At 50.1% G+C, this 21,873-nt stretch overlaps 1 protein-coding gene across 2 annotated transcripts in view; it reads left to right on the top strand.

The window, feature by feature from the left end:
• SPTB (spectrin beta, erythrocytic) overlaps positions 1 to 21,873 on the top strand; it is a 134,976-nt gene that overhangs the window by 73,683 nt on the left and 39,420 nt on the right. For both annotated transcript variants that reach the window (XM_064374935.1, XM_064374936.1), the window contains 13 exons: positions 3,852 to 4,003; positions 5,565 to 5,738; positions 7,038 to 7,129; positions 7,521 to 7,601; positions 7,951 to 8,066; positions 8,469 to 8,581; positions 9,403 to 9,590; positions 11,517 to 11,634; positions 12,944 to 13,102; positions 14,004 to 14,306; positions 15,006 to 15,156; positions 15,765 to 16,635; positions 18,060 to 18,197. In XM_064374935.1, the coding sequence (XP_064231005.1) occupies positions 3,852 to 4,003; positions 5,565 to 5,738; positions 7,038 to 7,129; positions 7,521 to 7,601; positions 7,951 to 8,066; positions 8,469 to 8,581; positions 9,403 to 9,590; positions 11,517 to 11,634; positions 12,944 to 13,102; positions 14,004 to 14,306; positions 15,006 to 15,156; positions 15,765 to 16,635; positions 18,060 to 18,197 (2,656 nt within the window). The remainder of the gene's footprint in view (positions 1 to 3,851; positions 4,004 to 5,564; positions 5,739 to 7,037; positions 7,130 to 7,520; positions 7,602 to 7,950; positions 8,067 to 8,468; positions 8,582 to 9,402; positions 9,591 to 11,516; positions 11,635 to 12,943; positions 13,103 to 14,003; positions 14,307 to 15,005; positions 15,157 to 15,764; positions 16,636 to 18,059; positions 18,198 to 21,873) is intronic.

The following is a 21,873-nucleotide window of genomic DNA, read 5'->3' as shown; positions in this document are numbered from 1 at the left end:
TTTTTTTTTTTGAGATGAAGTTTCACTCTTGTTGCCCAGGCTAGAGTGCAATGGCATGATCTCAGCTCACTGCAACCTCTGCCTCCCAGATTCAAGCGATTCTCCTGCCTCAGCCTCCCAAATAGCTGGGATTGCAGAAGCCCACCACCATGCCCTGCTAATTTTTGTATTTTTAGTAGAGACGGGGTTTCACCATGTTAGCCAGGCTGGTCTCGAACTCTTGACCTCAGGTGATCCACCTGCCTTGGCCTCCTAAAGTGCTGGGATTACAGGCGTGAGCCACTGTGCCTGGCCTATCGTTGGCCTTTTATGCCTGTCTGCTTGAATTCATTCTGTCTCCCTGGTTCCCCTCCCCTTCGGACGATCTAGAGTGGCTTTCTTCACCAGGTCCCCATGCCCTGGCCCAGAAATAACCTCTGTCTTCTTGGAACCCTCGAGCATTGACCATATGTGTCATGTATCTGATACGGAATTCAGTATTACCTTGTGATGGCTTTTGTTATGAAAGTGAACTGCCACTTATTTCTTGTGTGCTTGCAAAAGTTAATTGTTGGTGGGTTTGAGTTTTGTTTCCTCGATTAGATCTTAAGGCCTTGGGGAGAGTGAGCGGCCTATGCCCCTGCAGCACCTAGGACAGGGCCTTGCACATAGTAACAGCAGTAGTAGTAGTGACAATAACAATGAGAGTTCACATGACAGCAAGCTTTCTCTGTGCCAGCCTATTCCATGTATGAACTCACTTATTACTGGATAAATATATTTGAGGGTTTTAATGTCATGGGTGGTTTGACCTCAAACTAAACCTTTGAAGGGTTTTAGGTCAGCCAGTCCTGAGACTCAGACAATATTTCTGGCTTAGAGCTGATCAGGTAGGAAGATGAGTTTTCTGGGCAAAGCCCTAACACATAACAGGGAATGAGGATGGCCACAGCCTGGGAAGGCAAGGGAAAGAAAAAGGAACAGAGAGGTTTGATGGCAGCAGAGGCTGTGAGTGGGTTCATGCTGGTGGATTCACCCCCTTTCCTGCACTGGCAGGGTTAGGGCTCTGGAAATAAGGTCTGGCTCCTGGCAGGGCTGTGCTGAGGCCTCTTTCCCATGGTGGGTCCCAGCAGGATGGCCTGGGTCCCCTGGGGACAACAGGCCCAGTGCACAGCCACCTCTCCTCCTGTCTGCACTACCAGGGTTCCCAGCCCAGCTGGCTCCAGGCCACATGCCTCTCCTGCACTTGGAAGGCTCGGGATGAGCGTCTGGGCTATGCGGGAGTGAATGTGCTGAGCATGCCAATGCCAGGCTGCTGGAGCTAGCCAGCTCATGGAAATTACTCCCACCGTGGGGCCTCTTCTCTCCTTCCAATCATCATTAGCCTCTCAGAATCTTTCCCGTACCTCAACACTGCAAAGCGTTTCAGGGTTCTGGGGATTCTGGGTGATTTCACTCCAGCCTTCAAATAAAAGGCAGGTGAGGGGCCACCTGCTTATACTCAAAACCTGTGGTTCCCAGGTTTGAGGGTACAGGGGGTATCATTCATGTGGTGAAAACTGGGGAGGTCTAAGGGTGCTTTATGATGCTTCTGCACCAATAAATGCACCAGCCCAGTGGCCTAGAATTAATCCATGTTCCCACCTAGAAGCACTCCCTTACCCTTTGCCAAGCACAAATAAATAGGTCTCAGCACCCATGTAATGAAATTTTTGCATTTTTAAAGACAGGAAAAGGAGGAAGGAATACTTTCACTTTGGGGGCGCCTACCTCTAAAAGGTCTAAAACTTTCACGCCTTTAGTCAGACGCTCCACACCTGACTTCAAGAGTTAGCTACTTAAAGAACAGATCTGGTTTCTGGGGAAAGAACCGTGGGACTGTGGCTGGCTCTGTTGAATCTATATATGCCCCAGAATAAATGCAATTGCTTTCCGTCCAGTATGGCTTGAAACCCCCTGTAGTTACATCTTGTTGAAGCAGCGCTTGAAATCAGGAAAGTGGTTTAATTTGCTGCTGACAAAAGGGTAAGGGGAATTTTCTCTCTGAAACTTTGTGCAGAGACCCAGAATAAATGAATGCCATTTAAATTTTACATGAATTTAGGATTCATGCAGTCAGTAGTAGTACTTTTTCCTCTTCTTGGAAGTCTTATTTAGATGGCTGTCATATAATTCTTCATGTGCAACTCAGCCCCTCACCATATTTATAATAAAGTCTGTCTGCCTCAAGGATAGGGACCGTTGGTCTTGTCCTTGAGTTCCCCAGCTCCACCCAGGGCCTGGCACCTGACAGTTGAATGGTAAACATTTGCTCAGTGAGTGCACAGATGAATCAAGGGTCTGAGTTCCTAACACCAAAATAGCCATGAAGCAGGAAGGCTTCTGATGCGGCAAGCCTCGGAACTGCCAGGATTATACCCTTGAGGCAGAACTGGCTGAGCTCCTCTTTTTGTTGTTGTTGAATCAGATATTTAATAATTTAAAAAGCCAGCCGTTTCACGGTTAGGGCTCAGTCAAGCACAGTTAGGTCTGCTTGTGGACATCGCTCCTGGCTGGGCCCCTCCAGGTCCATCCTGACTGTGATCTGCCCCCTGCCACATACCCCCCTAGGGGTCCTCCACAGCCCCCCAGGCCCAGCCTCACTGCCAAGTCAGCACCTGCCCTGAATCTTCAAACCTAAGCACCCAGAGGCTGATTGCCACCAACTGTTCATCAATCTAGAGAGGGCTCACTCCTCCCTTCTCACCTTCAATTCTATCTTATTTGTTTTTCTTCTTTTCTGCTACTTTTCTGTTTTTCTCCTTCTCTCCTCCCCTATCCTTTTTTCTTGTGTGTCATCCCAGTCTTCTATCCTCTCTCCAGCATCTTGTCTGAGCTTCCCCAGGTAAAGCTGGTGCCTAACTTGGACAGCCCACCATCATTATTTGTACAGGGGTGCTAAGAAGCACCCTACCTGAACTGGTACAGCATAGGCCAGGGGCTTGGCTTGGGCTGATGCTGATTTAGGGTGGGGGTGTCATGTCACCTTCCCAGGGCTGAGAAGGATAGCATCATGCAACAGATAGCCTCTAGCCCAAGGCTTCATTATCCTTAACCCCACAAAAATCATACATTCCGCATATCCTGTTCCCTTGCTCATCATTTTCCCCCACTGTACCAGGAACTCCTTGAGGGGAGGAAATTTGTTTTACCTCTGTGTGTCCTCAGGCCTAGCATAGCACTACCACATAATAAGAACAGAATCAATGTTTGTACAGACAGCCACAATACAGCTGTAGAGTACTGATGGTGTGCCAGGCTCCAGGCCCTGAGGATAGAGAGCTGACCAAGACAGACTTCCATGGGCTCAAGGAGCATCCAGAAGAGAGAAGGAAATGTAAATGCAGGGACCAGGGCACTTGAGGGGAGATCCACCCCAAGAGCCATTTACACAGGCACTTAAAGGATGAATGTGCATTAGGTAAAGGAAGTGGGGTGGAGTGGAAGGGCTGAGAGAGAGCATTCCAGGCAGAGGGAATATTTGATGGGTGGATGGATAATCCTGGCATTGAAACCTGAATTCAGTGGCACAGCAGTACAGGGTAGTCTGACTGATGCAAGGAAACAGATGCTGAATTAGAGGTGTCCTGACGCTGTGCCTAGAATGTGGTGGCAGTGGACATGATCTTTTCATTGCCTCTGTTCTGATGGCATGTGGACTGGTATTGCTATGGCTTGATGGCAAATGCTTCCAGGAGGGGAGTGGAATGAATGTATCAACCTCCTCTGCCAAGCTTGGGGGGACCCTGGGCTTAAGGTAAAACCCCTTGGACCCATGTCACATTGACCCTGCCAACCTCAGGCACCTCACCAAGGCTCTTCTCTCCACCTAGATGAGCGGGAAGTCGTTCAGAAAAAGACCTTCACGAAATGGGTGAACTCGCACCTGGCTCGAGTGTCCTGCCGCATCACCGACCTCTACAAGGACCTGCGGGATGGGCGCATGCTCATCAAGCTGTTGGAGGTGCTCTCTGGAGAGATGCTGGTAAAGCCCCTCCCATGGGCCCCAGGGCTGCTGCCACCAGCCCCTCTTCAGCGAAGGCATGGTTTGGGTCATCTTGAGTTCTCATGGTCTTCCCAGTCTTCTCTCTGCTCCTTTAGGAGGCTGTGATAGTTACAATGGGAAGCGTCCATGTGGCTGACTGGGTTCTCTGAATTCTTCCCAGAACTTCTTTCCTCCTCTGACCACTCCTGCCCCTTCATGCTTCTCCCAGAAGCCATGCAGAGCTCCTGATGTTCACACGGGGCTCTGGGCATCTGTAGTTGGCCTGCAGTGGCCTAGCCCTCAGTCTCCCCATCAGGCTAAGATGCATACCTCTTGGAACCAAGAGGAAAGTGTGGAAGCCATTTAGCTGTGTGTTTTACCACCTTGCAAGTGAAAATTTATTAGAGGCCATCTCAGTTGTAACCCACGGGCAATACTATTGGCCCCAAAGGAGTAGATGAAGGTTTATGTTTTGCTCAGCACAGAGGAAGTTTTGTGACCTTGGGCCTGTCAGGCAGGACACTCTTTTCCTCCATTTCCCCCATGTATAAAATGAGGGCAATGATACCTGTACCTGATGAAGTTTATTCTGAGATCCTGAGTTTGAATGAAATTCTAGTGGAATTTCAATGCAGGCTAAGAGGCAGAACTTCAGACTGGAGTTGAAAAGGCAACAGTTGATTCAAGCCTTTTCATTAAAACTCTGAGGAGCTCAGAATAACTTTATATTGGGTACCTCATCCTGCATTGAAATTCCACTAGAGGGCCAGGCGCAGTGGCTCATGCCTGTAATCCCAGCACTTCGGGAGGCCGAGGTGGGTGGATTGCTGGAGCTCAGGAGTTCGAGACCAGCCTGGGCAACGCGGTGAAACCCCATCTCTACTAAAATACAAAAATCAGCGGGGCATGGTGGCGTACACCTGTAGTCCCAGCTACTTGGGAGGCTGAGGCAGGAGGTTTCAGTGAGCCTCACTTGAACCCGGGAGGCAGAGCTTTCAGTGAGCCAAGATTGTGTCACTGCACTCCATCCTGGGCAACAGAGCAAGACTCCATCTCAAAAAAAAAAGAAGAAGAAAAAGTAATTCCACTAGAGAGAGTTACCATGAGGAACCCATCAGATGATGCATTTATTATCAGGGGAGAGGAGGAGCTTGATTGGCAGGAATGAACCCATTATCAATCACCAAGCTAAAAGTCACTCTTATTACTGACTGGCAGTAAACAGTTCTTAGAACTGTGCCTTGCTCGTAGTAAGTGATCAATTAACCTTATGTTATGTTATCATATGTGAATGCCATTTATCACCCACTCAGAAGTCTTTGTTCAGCCCCGGAAGGGCACCGATGCAGTCTGGTTGCCTATCTCTGGGTGCTTGTTGGATGGAACCTCTGAGCTTTGCTGAAAGGAAAGCATTGAATAGTGTCAAGAAATGACCACGAGACTTGGAGTTTGGCCAACAGGGAGGAGGGTGGGTGCTTATGACAGGAGCTGGTCCAGGCTGCAACCTCTGGGATGACTGTGCAGTCCCTCCATGCCCACGGGGGCCACTGCTGTCCCCCAGCCAAAGCCCACCAAGGGGAAGATGCGCATCCACTGCCTGGAGAACGTGGACAAGGCCCTCCAGTTCCTCAAGGAGCAGCGTGTGCACCTGGAGAACATGGGCTCCCATGACATTGTAGACGGCAACCACCGCCTGGTCCTGGGCCTCATTTGGACCATCATCCTCCGCTTCCAGGTGGGTTCCTGGAGAGCAGAGGAAGTCAAGGGAGCCTCTCAAGGCTGCCCAGGGCCTGGGAATCTTATAAAATGGTGAAAGAGTATGGGTGTTAGTGCACATTCTGTGGAGGCTGGAAATCTATCTTATGGGACAGTGCTTATATGAAAGAGTAACCATCTCTGCATCACCCCAAATCATTGAAGCTCAGAGAGCTTCTCACTCAGTAGTATGGTCTTTTCAGAGAGAAGATAGAAATTAATTGGTAGCTGGGTTGATATCTGGCTGGAAGATTAGCTTTGTAGCCTCCTCCCCCTAGACATGTAACTTCCTGGTTTTTGAAATAATTCGATTCAGAAATTGCAAAAATTGTATAGATCTGTGTGTATATTTTCCAATCAGAAACTTTTCTCTTCTCACCCTGAAATTCAAAGTCCAGATTATTTGTAAGGAAATTTAGAAAGGGGAAGCGGGAGAAAACAGGGCCTTGCACCTGCTGGTTTGGGGACAGAAAGAACCTCACCCAAGGAGGTAAGGGCAGGAGAAAGAAGACAGCATACAACTCACAGACTAAAGACCTCAACCAAGTGGTCCTGGATGTCTGATCTCACTCCATGGGTGCAGAACGTTAAATGACAATAGCAGCAGAGTTAGGGAGAATGGAAAAGCAAGAGGAGCTGCTAGTGAAAGTACAGTACTCGGCCAGGCCTGGTGGTTCACACCTGTAATCCCAGCACTTTGGGAGGACAAGGAAGGGGGATCACGAAGTCAGGAGTTAAAGACCAGCCTGGCCAACATAGTGAAACCCCATCTCTACTAAAAATACAAAAAAAAAAAAAAAAAAAATTAGCTGGGTGTGGTGGCAGGTGCCTGTAATCCCAGCTACTCAGGAGGGTGAGGCAGGAGAATCACTTGAACCTGGGAGGCAGAGATTGCAGTAAGCTAAGAGCGCCATTGCCCTCTAGCCAGGGTGACAATGTGAGACTGTCTCAAAGAAAGAAAGAAAGAAAGTTCAGTACTCACCAGCATTCATGTTGTTCCACAGCCTCAAGGGGCATTGCACCTCCAGAGGAGGAATCGGGGCATCGCTGATTCTCCGCATTCTGTTAGAGTTATCCAATTACAGCTGTCTTGTCCCTGTACCGTTTTGGCTGACTGAGGCAGGGAAACAGGCTACTGGGGTGCAGGGCCTCAGAGTGTGGTGTTGCTGCGGGGCTGCAGCTACAGCAAAGGGACGAGGGAGAGAGCCTCCAAGGGACAGAAGGAAGGCACAGATCTAGATGCAAATCCTCTTCAAATCTCTCGTTTTGCTACCCTCAGATTCAGGACATTGTTGTCCAAACTCAGGAAGGTCGTGAAACACGCTCAGCCAAGGATGCGTTGCTGTTGTGGTGTCAGATGAAGACAGCAGGGTATGCCCTGGGAACCAGCCATTAGCACATCTCCCCCAGCCCCTTGCTGCCACCAGCACGGCCATCCCCAGAGGGACACTAGACATCATCACCCAGAACTACAGCTGCTTCCCTGTAATTGATACAAAGTCTGTCCAGACCTGATTCTTTGAGGCCTGGAATACAGGATTCTTTTCCAAAGTTGCCTGCAGGCAGACTAGGGGGTCTGTGTGGTATTCACATCTGATGGGGAAGCCTCTGTGTGTGGCTTAGCTGCTGGCCCCTCTTGCTGACCTAGCTCAAGAAGGGACAGTTCCATTTCTCTCCTGGCATATTGGCCCTCAGTTTGTACACTTATTTGGGACTACAAAAAACTCTAATTCTTAGCTCTTACTGTTTCTCTTGGATGCAGCTACCCTCATGTCAATGTCACCAACTTTACCTCCAGCTGGAAGGATGGCTTGGCCTTTAACGCTCTGATACACAAGCACCGGTAAGACGGCGGGGACAGCTGTGGGGACTGACTGAGACAGTCTTCCTGGGAATATTTGGACACATTGCACTTAACATGTAGTCACAGAAATGTGACCTCTGCTGTTCCTTGTCCTCTCCTCTTCAGCACCCTATAGCACCCCCTTTCCTTAAATCCCAGTGTGGCTGCCGCCCACTTCCTCATGTGCTGAGGCTTACACCTGCCACCTCTCCTCTGCTCCTGTCTCCTCTTTCACTCCTCCTGCCTGACCGCCTCACTGCCTCTGCACAGCATCTGCTTCATGCTAGGGCTGCCCTGCTGGCGGGGATGCTGTGGCTACTCCCTTTTCACAGTCCAGCTTCGTCCCCAGGCCTGACCTGATCGACTTTGATAAGCTGAAGGACTCCAATGCCCGGCACAACCTGGAGCACGCATTCGACGTGGCCGAGCGCCAGCTGGGCATCATCCCACTCCTCGACCCCGAAGGTGAGCCACACTCACCCTTGGCAGCCTTTGCTGCAGCGTTGAGGGGCGCACTCGCTGTGCTAGAGCTCCTCTAGTGCTAGAGGCTGGCCCTGGTGCTGGGCAAGCTGTGGGCACAGTGGGGGGCAGTGCCTGGGCCAGGCTTCGCTCTGGGCCTGCTTCTCTGCTCCATGCTGGTTCCCTTGCCTGGCCTGTTTGGAGGTGGACTTTGGTTCCTTATTCTTTTCTTCTTTTGTAATTTGTGGCCCTAAATGGATTTCATCACCCGCTTCCATTCTTGCTCCGTTGGTTGTCGCTTGGTGCCTGTAGTTAAACTTCATGCTGGAGGAATGGGGGACAAATTCTCTGAGCCTGACTTTTGTGGCTTCCAGTGTGATGCTAAGAGTACACCCTTTCCCCTAACAGATGTCTTTACGGAAAACCCTGATGAGAAGTCCATCATCACCTACGTGGTAGCATTTTACCACTACTTCTCCAAGATGAAGGTGCTGGCAGTGGAGGGCAAGCGTGTTGGCAAGGTATGAGCTGTTTTGGAACCAGAGTATCACCCTTCCCCTGTTTGCCAGATACAGACAGAGTGGCCCCCTTTCCAACCTAAGAAAGGGTGAAGAGTGCAGCTTACCCACCCCCCAACTTCCTCTAAAGCTGATCTTTGCAGCACCTATGGCTCCTGGGCTGAATTCCAAAGCAGGCTGATGGGTCTGTCCTGAAAGGTACCGCAGCCGGCTGCTCTGTGCCTGGTGTCCACCTGGTCCACCTGAGGCCCATGTCTCATGGACATCCCCACAGGAACCATCCAAGCTTTTATGTGGTTTGTTTATTGTGACTGCAGACCTCTTAAGCACCCACAGTATACCAGAAACTCACCCATTGGTACAGACCTTCATGCCAGATTCCTTTCCTCTGCTAGATCGTTAGCTCCTAGAGGATAGGTACCATTTCCCATTCATCTCTGTGCGCCTCCTGTTTAGTAAAGACAATGCCTGGCAGCCCTTGACTCCTCGTGAACATTTAAAAATAAACAAAACCCTGGCCTCCTAGTGGCTGGCATCCTAGCACAGCAAGCTTACCAATCTCTAGCACTGGGGAGGGGAGCTGCTCCCGATCCCTAACAGGCCAGCTCCCTGCTGATTGGCAAGAGGAGGGCTTCACCCACTTCCAGTCCACTCCTTCTGCCCTACCAACAGTCTTGGGCTGAGGAAATAAACCCAGCCTAGAGCACTCCAGGGCTTAGGAGGTGGGAGCCCCATTTCAGGGCACCTTGATTGTGATCCTCATTGGTATCCTCAGTGGTGGCATTGCCCTTCTGATGAGAATGAGTAAGAAGGTGATTCCTTAGGTTATTGACCACGCCATCGAGACTGAGAAGATGATTGAAAAGTACAGTGGGCTAGCCTCGGACCTGCTCACCTGGATCGAGCAGACCATCACTGTTCTGAATAGCCGCAAGTTTGCCAACTCGCTGACGGGCGTCCAGCAGCAGCTGCAGGCCTTCAGCACCTACCGGACCGTGGAGAAGCCGCCCAAGTAAGGGCCCTGACACATGGGAGGGTGGTCCTTAGTGGCTGGGAAACTGACCACCAAAAAGTAGAGTCAGGCTCTGGGTCTTATGAAGTACATCCACGAGGCACACCCTTAAGATTAGAGAGTTGTGCATGTGTCGCCTGCCTCGTGCCCCTCTTCACCATTCTCCTCCCAAGCCATCAGCTTAGAGGAAACCAGCATTGATGAGAAACCTTGACTCACAACCAAAGACAGTGGCTTCTCCCAGATCCCTGAAGAGGAGCAGGAGGGAAATCATAGGCTTCTGAGACTCTTTGAAGAACCCAGGCTGGAAGCCTCCTCTCTGGTCTGCCACTGAGCTGTGGGCTTGTTTTCTGATGATGACCTCTGAGCTCTCAGCCCCTGAGCTCTCTGCATGGGGCCTTATGGATCATCAAGTTCATCCTTCTTTTTCTCTTCCATTTGTCATGGCTCAGCAACAATGCACTTAGCCTGCTTCTCAGGAACTCTACCCCACCCTAGTGTGTGCAGAGCCTGTGTGCATATGCTTACACACATGTGCATATAACATGCACACACATGCATACCTGCATACACGCGACCATGCGTACACACAACTGCGCACCCATATACATGCATGCACACTCAATCATATACACACGTGCACACATACACATACAACTATACATGCATGTACACACAACCATACATACACAACCATGCACTCATACACATAACTATACATGCATGTCTGTGCACACAACTATGCACCCATACACATATATATGCTCACACAACCATATGTGCAAATGCACATACATATATACAATCATGCCTGTGCGCACACACACACATACAAACATGCACACATACACACAGGGCATTCCAGCTTATCTGCCATTAGCTTGTCCAGCTCCTCTGAAACAGGCTTCTACCTCATTGGTGGGACCTTCTACTCTGCTCCTCCCACCCATCTCCCACACTCCATTCATGACTCTCACATGGGGAATGGTGAAATGCTGCGTCTAGGATGTACTATAAACAAGTATCTGGTTTCTGGTCTGACACTAATCCACTTTTGAAGCCCTAAATCCAGCCCAGTTAGCATCCCCTATGAGTCTACTGGTCACGCACACAGGGGTATTATCTCTTGGCTGTGTAGACAGTGCTTTGTGGCCACAGTTCTCTTAAGTGCCCGTGGACACTGAGATCCATTAGGCTGGGCTCAGGGTGAGGATCTTGCATATAGCCGATCCTTGACTCCCAGATCAAGAATGCAGAAATGGGTGGACACTTGGGTACATGCAGAAATGCAGAAGTATCTGATACCTGGAGCCTGTACCCTACATGCTAGACACCTATCCTGCTGCCAATTCTTGTCTCCTACACCTACAATCCTCTCAGAGCCCAGCCTTTCCTGCCTTCTGGGAAGCATCTGGCCTGTAGGACTTGTAAGGAGATCTGGCTCATTAGGAGCGGGGTGAAAGCTGTTTTAAGTGCAGTGTGCTCTCCCATGGAAAATGCTGCTTCTGGGGTTTTATTGACTCACTCCATAAGAAACTGATCAGAGAGCTAGTCAGAAGCCCTTATCACTTGCAGAACAGAGAAGGGTGTTTTTTTATATTGACCAGTAAAACTTGATATTTGCAGGAATTACCAGAATACCCCAGCTTCCCATGTGGAAGCAAATGATCAATACTGTGGTGGCCATTGTGTTTTCTCTGGTTTATGTTGTAAAGACCCAAATCCCTATTAGGTTTCAGTTGGTGAGAAGGATAGATGTTTTAACAGGTAAGCAGACCTGTAGATTCTCTTTAGTTTTTCTGTTTTTAAGGGAAATATGCTTTGCTATCTAAGCTTCAAGATGCCACAGTTCCGTGCTGACTTCAGCCAAAAAAATTTGGCCATGAGATCATAACACCAATCTTCCTGCCTCTGTTTTCTTGACAGGTTTCAGGAGAAGGGGAATCTGGAAGTTCTACTTTTTACCATCCAGTCCCGGATGAGAGCCAACAATCAGAAAGTGTATACACCCCATGATGGGAAACTAGTGTCTGACATCAACAGGGTACAGCAGCATTTTCCATTATGCATTGACAGTGGATTGACTGAATTCCTGATAAGGACACAGTGAATGGTCATTGGACCAGATTAAACCAAGCCACTTTCTTTGGTGTTTTTAATCTACATGTTGACTAGTTGGGGGAGTTATCTGAATCCGGTTCTGAGGAGTCAGACTCTACTCCCCCACCCTCCTTCAATCCCCCTGTTCAGATGCCTTGAGTCCCTGAGTCTTTTTTTTTTTTTGGAGACAGGGTCTTACTCTGTCACCCATGTGGCAGTGCAGTAACACAATCACAGCTCACTGCAGCCTCGTCCTCCTAGGCTCAAGTGTTCCTCCTACCTCAGCCTCAGTAGCTGGGACTACAGGTGTGCACCACCACACTTGGCTAATTTTTATTTTCTTTTTTTCTTTTTTTTTTTTTGAGATGGAGTCTCGCTCTGTTGCCCAGGCTAGAGTGCAGTGGCGCAACCTCGGCTCACCTCAACCTCTGTCTCCTGGGTTCAAACCATTCTCCTGCCTCAGCCTCCCAAGTAGCTGAAATTACAGGCATGCACCACCACGCCTGGCTAATTTTTCTTGTATTTTTAGTAGAGATGGAGTTTTACCACGTTGGCCAGGCTGGTCTCGAACTCTTGACCTTGTGATCTGCCTACCTCAGCCTCCCAAAGTGCTGGGATTACAGGCGTGAGCCACTGTGCCCAGCAATTTTTACATTTTTTATAGAGACAGAGTCTGGCGATGTTGCCTAGGCTGGTTTTGAACTGGGCTCAAACAATTCTCCCACCTTGGCCTCCCGAAGTGCTGAGATTACACATGTGAGCTACCACACCTAGCCTCTGAGTTCATTTTTTTTGGAGCCAGTTTTGAAGACTATCCTCTGTAGAACCTTGAGTTTGTTTTTGAAGATGGAATATTAACTACTTATAACAAAAGGGAAATGCCTATGACATTTTAGAGGCTTGGAGGCATAACACCACCTGGCAGTTCATATCGAAAGGAGGTAACCATTAGTCAGTAAGAACTTACTGAGCATTCAGCGAGGTGAAAAGCATTATTTTAGGCCAGTTGTCTGAGGCAGGTTTAGGGGAAGAGGGAAATGAGACTCATGAGCAGTGCTCTCTGAATCTTTGATGGGTCCAGACATGAAAGCCAAAAGGCTTTTATCGATCTTTAATCTGTCACCCCATCACCCAAGAGCATCAGGCTCTACCTCGATTTCAGAAATCACTCAGTGTTGAGTGAAAGAGGTGGAGCCCCCAAACTGAGATGTTTCTCCTGTGCCTCAAGAATTCTCATTCCATCCTTCGTGCAGGCCTGGGAAAGCCTGGAGGAAGCTGAGTATCGGCGGGAGCTGGCCCTGAGAAATGAGCTCATTCGTCAGGAGAAGCTAGAGCAACTGGCCCGGCGCTTTGACCGGAAAGCCGCAATGAGAGAGACGTGGCTCAATGAAAACCAGCGCCTTGTGGCCCAGGTAATGAGGGACACACTTGGGGTGATAGGAGAGGGGACCTTCTCCTGGCTGGGCTGGAGTCCGAGCTGGCTTCTCACAGCCTTTCCTTGTGCCTTGCAGCCCAGCTCCCCATGATCTGGTAGATCAAGATTTGCATCTGGGGAGGAGCTCTCCAGGATTTATGAAATCTCATTTTTAGGAAAGAGCCTTGGAGTCTAGAACTGGCCCCTGAAGTTGTCTTCTGTGGGCTTGTAGCGTCAACTACAGCTGGGGTTTGAGTTGATGTTAAATTGTGGTTCTCTAGGGGTGTGGTGAAATCACAGACTGCCCCTTGTCTGTGTCAGGTGCGCCTTTTGGACTCTGGCCCCTGATGCTGTGACATAATTCTAGCTAAGAATTGACCCCAGGGCTGATTCTTCATCAGAGCATCTGTTCCCTCCCACTTAAAGCTTGGAATCAAATTAGATTCTGTCCAGAAAGGGGGCAGCGAGTATTCTGAGAGCACTGGAGAGTGTATGAGCACCCCAGATAGCATGTGGATAAACCATCTGTTTGCTGGCGCGTGGTGTCCGAGTGAGAAGCAACCCCTTCTTGCCTAGAATCCAACAGGTCCACTCAAAGCAGGGTGGGGAGTGCCAGCGCGCCACCAAGGGGCTCCATTGGCAACACACAGTCATCATCTCCTACACGGGTGGCACAGGGAGTAAAATAATGAACTTCTCTTAGAGCCTCTTGTGAAACATTAATTTTTGGAACTTGGGTCTGATAAGACAGGTTGCAAAAGGAAGGCAGAACCAGCTCCTTCTTGGGAATGTGCTTTCCCATCTAGTGCTCGTTCTGAAGGGACCTGGCCTTTCCCCGCATTTGGGAATGAGCCCCGGGGTGTCTGACTGAGCTGCCTGTTTTTCTCCCTGTGGGGCAGGATAACTTCGGGTATGACCTGGCCGCCGTGGAGGCTGCCAAGAAGAAGCATGAGGCCATCGAGACTGACACGGCTGCCTACGAGGAGCGGGTGAGGGCCCTGGAGGATCTGGCGCAGGAGCTGGAGAAGGAGAACTACCATGACCAGAAGCGCATCACAGCTCGCAAGGACAACATCCTTCGCCTGTGGAGTTACCTGCAGGAGCTGCTGAGGTCCCGGCGCCAGAGGCTCGAGACCACCCTGGTGCTGCAGAAACTCTTCCAGGACATGCTGCACAGCATCAACTGGATGGACGAGATCAAGGTGGGCCCTGGGGGCTGCCCTCCCCCCTGCCCTGCAGCACTCGCCTGGGGTCTCAGTGGCCCTGCGGTTAGCATAGGCTTCCTTAGACAGCTCCCAGCCAGTCACATCTCTGAGTCAAAAAGAAGAAACTCAGGCAGCAGAGTGTCTAACTGCACCTGCCTCTCTGCCTCTTGGCCCACTGTGCTCTAGCACATGATACCAGCCCAGGTCCATGGTGTCCTGGTGACTGAGAAATCTTGGGTTTGTGGCAGCACTGGTGCCAACCTACAGGACCTTGAAGAGACGGATATTAATCAGAAACCTGGAGAATCAGGCTTTCAGTAATTACAACTAGACTCTGGTTAGAATCCAGACCTCCCAGCCTAAGGGCCATCTCTCCTCTCTGCCGCAGTGGGTTTCAGCTGAGGACACACATCAGACTGCCCCTGGAGCTTTGTAAAAATACACATGCCCAGGCCCCAGCCCTGAGACTGATGCAGTAGATGAGTGTGAGGCTTGAGTGTCTGTAAGATGTTCCATGGGTGATGCTGATGGGCACCCCCAGTAGGCACTCCCCCTCTGTAGCTTCTTCCATCCCCAGCAACAGCCCTTCTCTGGCTGCATTCAGCTCACCCAGGCACACACTCTTTGCAGGGGTCTATTCTCCTCATACATAAGTCTCTTCACTTCTCATTTCCTGTATGCTGTTCTCTTTCCCAGGCTCACCTCTTGTCTGCCGAGTTTGGGAAGCACTTGTTGGAGGTTGAAGACCTGCTACAGAAGCACAAGTTGATGGAAGCTGACATCGCCATCCAAGGGGACAAAGTGAAGGCCATCACCGCAGCCACCCTGAAGTTCACTGAGGGGAATGGTGAGGCCAAGGCTGTCTCCCCTGTTGAGGTTTCTGATGCCAGAGCCTCATCCTCTGGCCTAGCACCCCAAGTTGGATAAATCTCCTGGAACCACCTGTAAAGTTCTGCTTCTTTCATCAAGTAATGGGCCAAGAAAGAAGCTCGAGGGACAGCCAGCCTCCCTAAAGAGCAGGCAACTGCTTCCATAACCTGAAACCACCAACCAGGCAGCCTCTGTCCTTCGTTCTCCTTGCTAGTTCAAGTTCTGGCTGAGACAATCTAGGTTTCCAAATTCTTGTTTAATCTAAGAGACATCACTGCCTCTTTCAAGAATCACCTTGAAATTTTTTTTAAAAAAATTATTTTTAAAATAATAACTTTATGTTTTACATTTCTATTAAAAACTAACCCCACTTTTTATCTTCCTTAACCCTGAAGTTCAGTGGGAAATAATTATAAAGAATCTGTCTGCCCTCTGAGCAACTGGGACCCCCCTGCCTCAAACCCCAAAGCCCCAGGGAGATGGTAACTTCAAGGTTGTGTGGTTCTAACCTGGCAGCTTATCTGAAGCGTGCCCATAAAGGAAGCCCGTCCCTCACTTTGTCCTCCTTCCCCCTGTTCCTTCCAGGATACCAGCCTTGTGACCCCCAGGTCATACACGACCGCATCAGCCACCTGGAGCAGTGCTTCGGGGAGCTGAGCAACATGGCAGCTGGGAGGAAGGCCCAGCTGGAGCAGTCCAAGAGACTCTGGAAGTTCTTCTGGGAGATGGATGAGGCCGAGAGCTGGATCAAGGAGAAGGAGCAGATCTATTCCTCCCTCGACTATGGCAAAGACCTGACCAGCGTGCTCATCTTGCAGCGCAAGCACAAGGCCTTTGAGGATGAGCTCCGTGGGCTGGACGCCCACCTGGACCACATCTTCCAGGAGGCTCATGGCATGGTTGCGCGCAAGCAGTTTGGGCACCCACAGATCGAGGCCCGCATGAAGGAGGTGTCGGCCCAGTGGGACCAGCTGAAGGAGCTGGCTGCCTTCCGCAAGAAGAACCTCCAGGATGCTGAGAACTTTTTCCAGTTCCAGGGTGATGCGGACGACCTGAAGGCTTGGCTGCAAGATGCCCACCGGCTGCTGTCTGGTGAAGATGTGGGGCAGGATGAAGGGGCCACGCGGGCCCTGGGGAAAAAGCACAAAGATTTCCTGGAGGAGCTGGAGGAGAGCCGTGGGGTGATGGAGCACCTGGAGCAGCAGGCCCAGGGCTTCCCTGAAGAGTTTCGGGATTCCCCAGATGTGACCAATCGGCTGCAGGTTCTGCGGGAGCTCTACCAGCAGGTGGTGGCCCAGGCGGACCTGCGCCGACAGAGGCTGCAGGAAGCCCTGGACCTGTACACAGTGTTCGGGGAGACGGATGCCTGTGAGCTGTGGATGGGCGAGAAGGAGAAGTGGCTGGCCCCGATGGAAATGCCAGACACCCTGGAGGACCTGGAGGTCGTGCAGCACAGGTCAGAGTGAACTCATCTTTTCCTCACCTCCCTGTACCCAGGCCTGGGCACTGTCTCCCACCTCGTTTGATAATAGTCTAGTCTCTGGCCTGGGCACCGTCTCCCACCTAGTTTGGTAATAGTCTCTGGCCTGGGCACCATCTCCCACCTGGTTTGGTAATAGTCTCTGGCCTGGGCACCGTCTCCCACCTAGTTTGGTAATAGTCTCTGGCCTGGGCACCATCTCCCACCTGGTTTGGTAATAGTCTCTGGCCTGGGCACCGTCTCCCACCTGGTTTGGTAATAGTCTCTGGCCTGGGCACCGTCTCCCACCTGGTTTGGTAATAGTCTCTGGCCTGGGCACTGTCTCCCACCTAGTTTGGTAATAGTCTCTGGATCACCAAAGGTCTTTTCGAGAGACCCTGGGATACCCTTTGTTGCAAAGTCGTGGCATTGGGAGTCACGAGTTCTATTCTGGCTCTGTGGCGTGGGGTGCTTCACCTACTGGGGCCTTCTGTTCCTCAAACAAAGGGAATTTATCTAGTCCAGTTATTCAGTTACTTTTCAGCTATAGCAGTCTTTGCTCAAATCAATTGTGTATGGAACCCCCATGTCACACAGAGGAAAAATGGAGCTGCTCTGGTGAAGAAGGTTAAGAGGCCAGGACCCTGCCAGCTATAGCTTTCTGTGGCAGTCCCTAAGCCAGAGGACTCTGAGGGGCCACAAAGACAGTTTGCAAACCCCCAATCTGCAAGGCCACCCTCACACCTGGTGTTCTGATTCCGTCAGCACCTGAGATGGTGAGGTGTGCCCCAGTCTACAGCATCTCAGCAGCCGAAGCACAGAATTCAGGGAGTCAAGGAGGAGAGGCCACTCTCTGGAGCAGTGCCAAGGTGGTGCTGCACTGATGCTGGAGAGTCCTGAGCTCTTACCCTAGAAGGACTGGCCATCAGAACCACAAATTCCCCCCAAACACCACCCCAGCAGCTTTTCCTTATCTTACCCAGGAATGGAGCAACTGGCTGCAAAGGGTATCTTTTGGGTTAAGATGTCAGAGCACTGGACTCAGAGTCCAAAGGCAACAGCCAGAAGAGTGGAGGCCTGGAAGGTGGCCCCTGTGACAATGGACACCCCACACACACATATACAGTAACCTTTCTTCAGCCCTCCCTCCTCTTCATATGTCTCTGTTGAGCCAGAAGCCTGTGTAGTAAGTAATTGACTCTCTCTGGGCCTGTTCCAGGCCATGCTAACCCATGAAATCAGACCTATGAACCAGGAAAGAGGGCCAGCATATCTATCTTCTTCCTCCCGCCTCACCTGGGCAAATGGTTTAGGCAGCGGAAGGGGAACGCAAGAGCTACATGCTCTGGGGACTGGGTGCCACTGGCAAGGAAGTGTCTGCTGCTGCCTCACCCATCCTCATTTTCCTCTGCCCATATCAGGTTCGACATCCTGGACCAAGAGATGAAGACTTTGATGACTCAGATTGATGGTGTGAACCTCGCTGCCAACAGCCTGATAGAAAGTGGCCACCCACGCAGCGGGGAAGTTAAGCGGTACCAGGACCATCTGAACACCAGGTGGGGTGTGGGTAGGGCATGGGGTTGGGCACATTGTCTGTCGACACCTGACACACTACTAGGGGCCAGGTGTGGCCACCTACTATGCACCAACACTTCTGTACCCTCAACATTCCTGTCTTTTGTTTTTGTTTTTATTTTTGTTTGGTTTTTTGAGACTTTAGAATCTCACTCTGTCACTCAGGCTGGAGTGCAGTAGCGCAATCTCAGCTCACTGCAATTTCCACCTCCAGGGTGCAAGCTATTCTCATGCCTCAGCCTCCAGAGTAGCTGGGATTACAGGTGTATGCTACCATGCCAGGCTAATTTTTGTATTTTTAGTAAAGACAGAGTTTCACCATGTTGGCCAGGCTGGTCTCATTCCTGGCCTCAAGTGATCTGCCCACCTTGGCCTCCCAAAGTGCTGGGATTACAGGCATGAGCCACCGCATCTGGCTAACATTCCTGTCTTTCTCAGCCACATCCCCTTCCTAGTAGTTCTGGAGCTGTAGCAGCAAGGAGCAATGATCGAGGTGGTAAGCAGCCCAGGGAGGGAGAGAGATGTGTCCTCCAAGGCTCAAATGCTGTGCCTGGGGAGGGCGGGTGTGTGTGTGTGTGTGTGTGTGATGGAGGGCACATCCATAGTGTGCCCAAACTTAATCAGGCCATACGCTTCTCATGCTATATTTCCTCCGACATTCTTGGGCAGAGAAAATTGCTTTCTGAGAGCTCTTAAGTACTGTCCATAAAATAATGCTCTTGCCTGTGCTAAATGCAGTATCAATATCGAGGCTGGCTTGAACAAACAGGAGAATTAGCAGGGAGCCTTGAGCCAGCTTTGTGGCCAGAACAAAAAACAGGCCCCAAGGAGCCTTTAGAGACGGGTGCTTTCAGTATGGGGTGTAATTGCCCACGAGTTCCTGGAGGATCCTTGAGGACACAGCAAACGCCTGCATTCCCTGTTTTTACCCTGGGCCCTGCACAGGCAATGCCATGTGTTCACCACCTCCCCATTACCCTGACCCTTCCCCACACTTGCGTCTGAGCCTTGCCCTGCCTGAGGCAATCTGGGAGGTGGACTTAGGGAAGACTGTTGTAAAGAAAGGGGTCAGCACAGTGGAGACTCCACTGGGAGGGAGGGGGTAAGGAGAGGCAGTGGTGACCAGAATTCTTTAGAGCCACTAGAATGGGGTGATTGACTTAGCAGCCCAAGCTGGAGAGTGCAGTTCAGGAGATTCCTTTGTCAATCTGATGTTTTACAAAAAAGAGAATCCCTCTTCCTTCTTCTTTCACTGTAGGCAATGAGTTTGTGTGTCTTGGTGGGCAGGAGGTGGTAGAGATTATGGCAATTGCTACATAATTGAGGAAACTAGAGCAGGTCTAAACCAGAGAAACTTACTGAGAGGAAGAACTCATCACCTTAACAATGAACTATAATCTGAGAATGTTGATCTTTACAGACCCCTAAAACATACCCCATCCCCAGTGAAAAATATCAAGGTAATCCTCCCATCCTTAAGTGAGAAAAACCCTGAGGCACGAGATTAAATTAAATTTGGGAGTTAAAAGGGACCTGAGAAATCACCGTCTAGCCAGCGATGGGGAGCTCACTCCCTCACCATGCAGCCTCTCATTTTGGGGAAACTTTTTTTGGTTAAAAAGTTAGCTCTTCCATTGAGTGGAAGTCTGCCTACTTGAAATGTGTACATATTGATTCTGGCCCTGCCCTTGAGAGATATCAGACTTATCCTGATTCCTCTTCCGTATATAGCTCTTCAATTATTTTTCAGAACGGCAGTCATTCTACTCCACCCGCAGTGTCACCTCCTGCCTCTGTGGTTCTCTCTCCCAGGATGCCTTTTCCCTCCCTCTACATATTCCAAATCCTGTCTCTGCCATGGGCCAGTCTAGGTCACTTGCTTTCCAGTTTTCTGGATGAAAAGCCATCTTTTCCTCCTTTGTACTGGTTTTGAGCTTCACCTCTTACCTTATCTTCTAATTATTTTTGTCCCCAGGACTTTCCTTCTATACTATGTAAGCAAATGAAGACCTATATCTATACATGTTTCCCAAGGGCTTTGCACACCAAACACATTTTCGAGGTTCCCCCTGTTTGAAATAGTATTTTCCTAGCTATGCCCTTGGATTACCCTTTATTCAGGTCTCAGCTTGCATGTCAGCTTAGTGGTGTGGCCCCCAGTCACCACCCCATTGAAAGCAGCACATCCGCCCTCTCACCAACCCCCCTGGCTTCTATATTGTTACCTTCCTTTATTTTTTCTTTGCACTTATCACCACTTGATGGATTATAGACTAGTTTACGTCTCTAACCACTTGAATGAAAGCAAGGACTTTGCATTGTTCTTTATTAATTAATTTATTTATATTTCATAGAGACAGAATCTCACTCTGTTGCCCAGGCTGGAGTGCAGTGGCACAATTCTGGCTCACTGTAGTCTCAGCCTCCCAGCTCCACTGATTCTCCCACCTCAGCCTCCTGAGTAGCTAATGCTATAGATGCACACTACCATACCCAGCTAATTTTTTGTTTTTTTGTAAAGATGAGGTCTCACTGTGTTGCCCAGGCTGAACTCCTGGGCTCAAGTGCTCCTCCGGCCTCAGCCTCCCAAAGTGCTATGATTTATAGGCGTGAGCCACCATGCTCAGCCTGCATTGTTCTTTGCCATATCCCTAGCGCCTAGGTCAGTGTCTGCCACAGGGCATGTGAGAATTGTTTGATAAATGCTTAGTAAACTGGGACAAAACTAAAAATTTTCTTTCAAGCTTATGTGTGAGTCATTCAAACACTTGATGAATGTGTGATCATCTTTTACTATATGCATTCCAGTTGAAGAAAAACCTGGCCCAGGACCAAACCTGGAGTCTTGATGTTGCCTGACTAGTGCTAACTAGAGTGGCTCTATCAGCCTCCTCCATCTCAAAGACAGTGCAGTGGAGGGGCAAGTGTAGGCTTGGGAAGCAGACTAGACCCAAGCCCCAGCGCATCTTCGTATGGCCTCCACCCAATGGTTGCAGTGAGGCCACTCCAAGAAAGGCCTGGAAAATCACTGAGGCCTCTTGCCTGGGGACACAGCCAGACCCTCTCCCAGGAACACCTCCCTGCCGATTCCAGGAGTTCCAAACAAACTTGGAGAACACTCCTTGATTTCCCAGCCTCAGAGCACCATCTGCGTGCTGGACAGGCAAAGAATTCCCAGAGCAAAGAGTCTTCATGGTCTAAGATGGGAGCTGAGAAATCTTCAGGTTCTCTCTCTCCTCTCTTGTATCCCTGGTCTCTCCCAGCCTGTCTCTTATATCTCTCTGCAGACCTTTCAAATCAGACTGGCTACTGTTGTCACACCTTGGGAATGCCAATAGCACACTCTGCCCAGTCCATCTGCCTAGTCTCTTAGCCTCCATCCTCTGGACAAAGATGAATGAGAGACAAAGATGAATGAGAGACTTGGTCCCATCCTTTAATTGGTCACTCCAGCGGAGGCCCTGGGGGTGTGTTCACTGACTGGGGCTTTGTGTCCAGTGATGGGTTGTGTGGAGGTCACATGAGCGACTGTCACTCTGTTGCTCCTTCCAGCTCCCTTAGTCCTCCCCTCTGCCTGGTAGGTGCTGTGTACATGAAATTTTATGCTATGTTATTAGCATGTCTAAATTTTTCTCTAAATCATACACCCCACAGAGC

The sequence above is a fragment of the Aotus nancymaae genome, unplaced genomic scaffold (assembly GCF_030222135.1).
Source record: "Aotus nancymaae isolate 86718 unplaced genomic scaffold, 86718_ANA_hifiasm-v0.15.2.pri h1tg000011l, whole genome shotgun sequence".
Lineage (NCBI taxonomy): Eukaryota > Metazoa > Chordata > Mammalia > Primates > Aotidae > Aotus > Aotus nancymaae.
The sequence above is the reverse complement of the archived record's forward strand: the minus strand, read 5'-3'. Positions and strand labels throughout refer to the sequence as shown.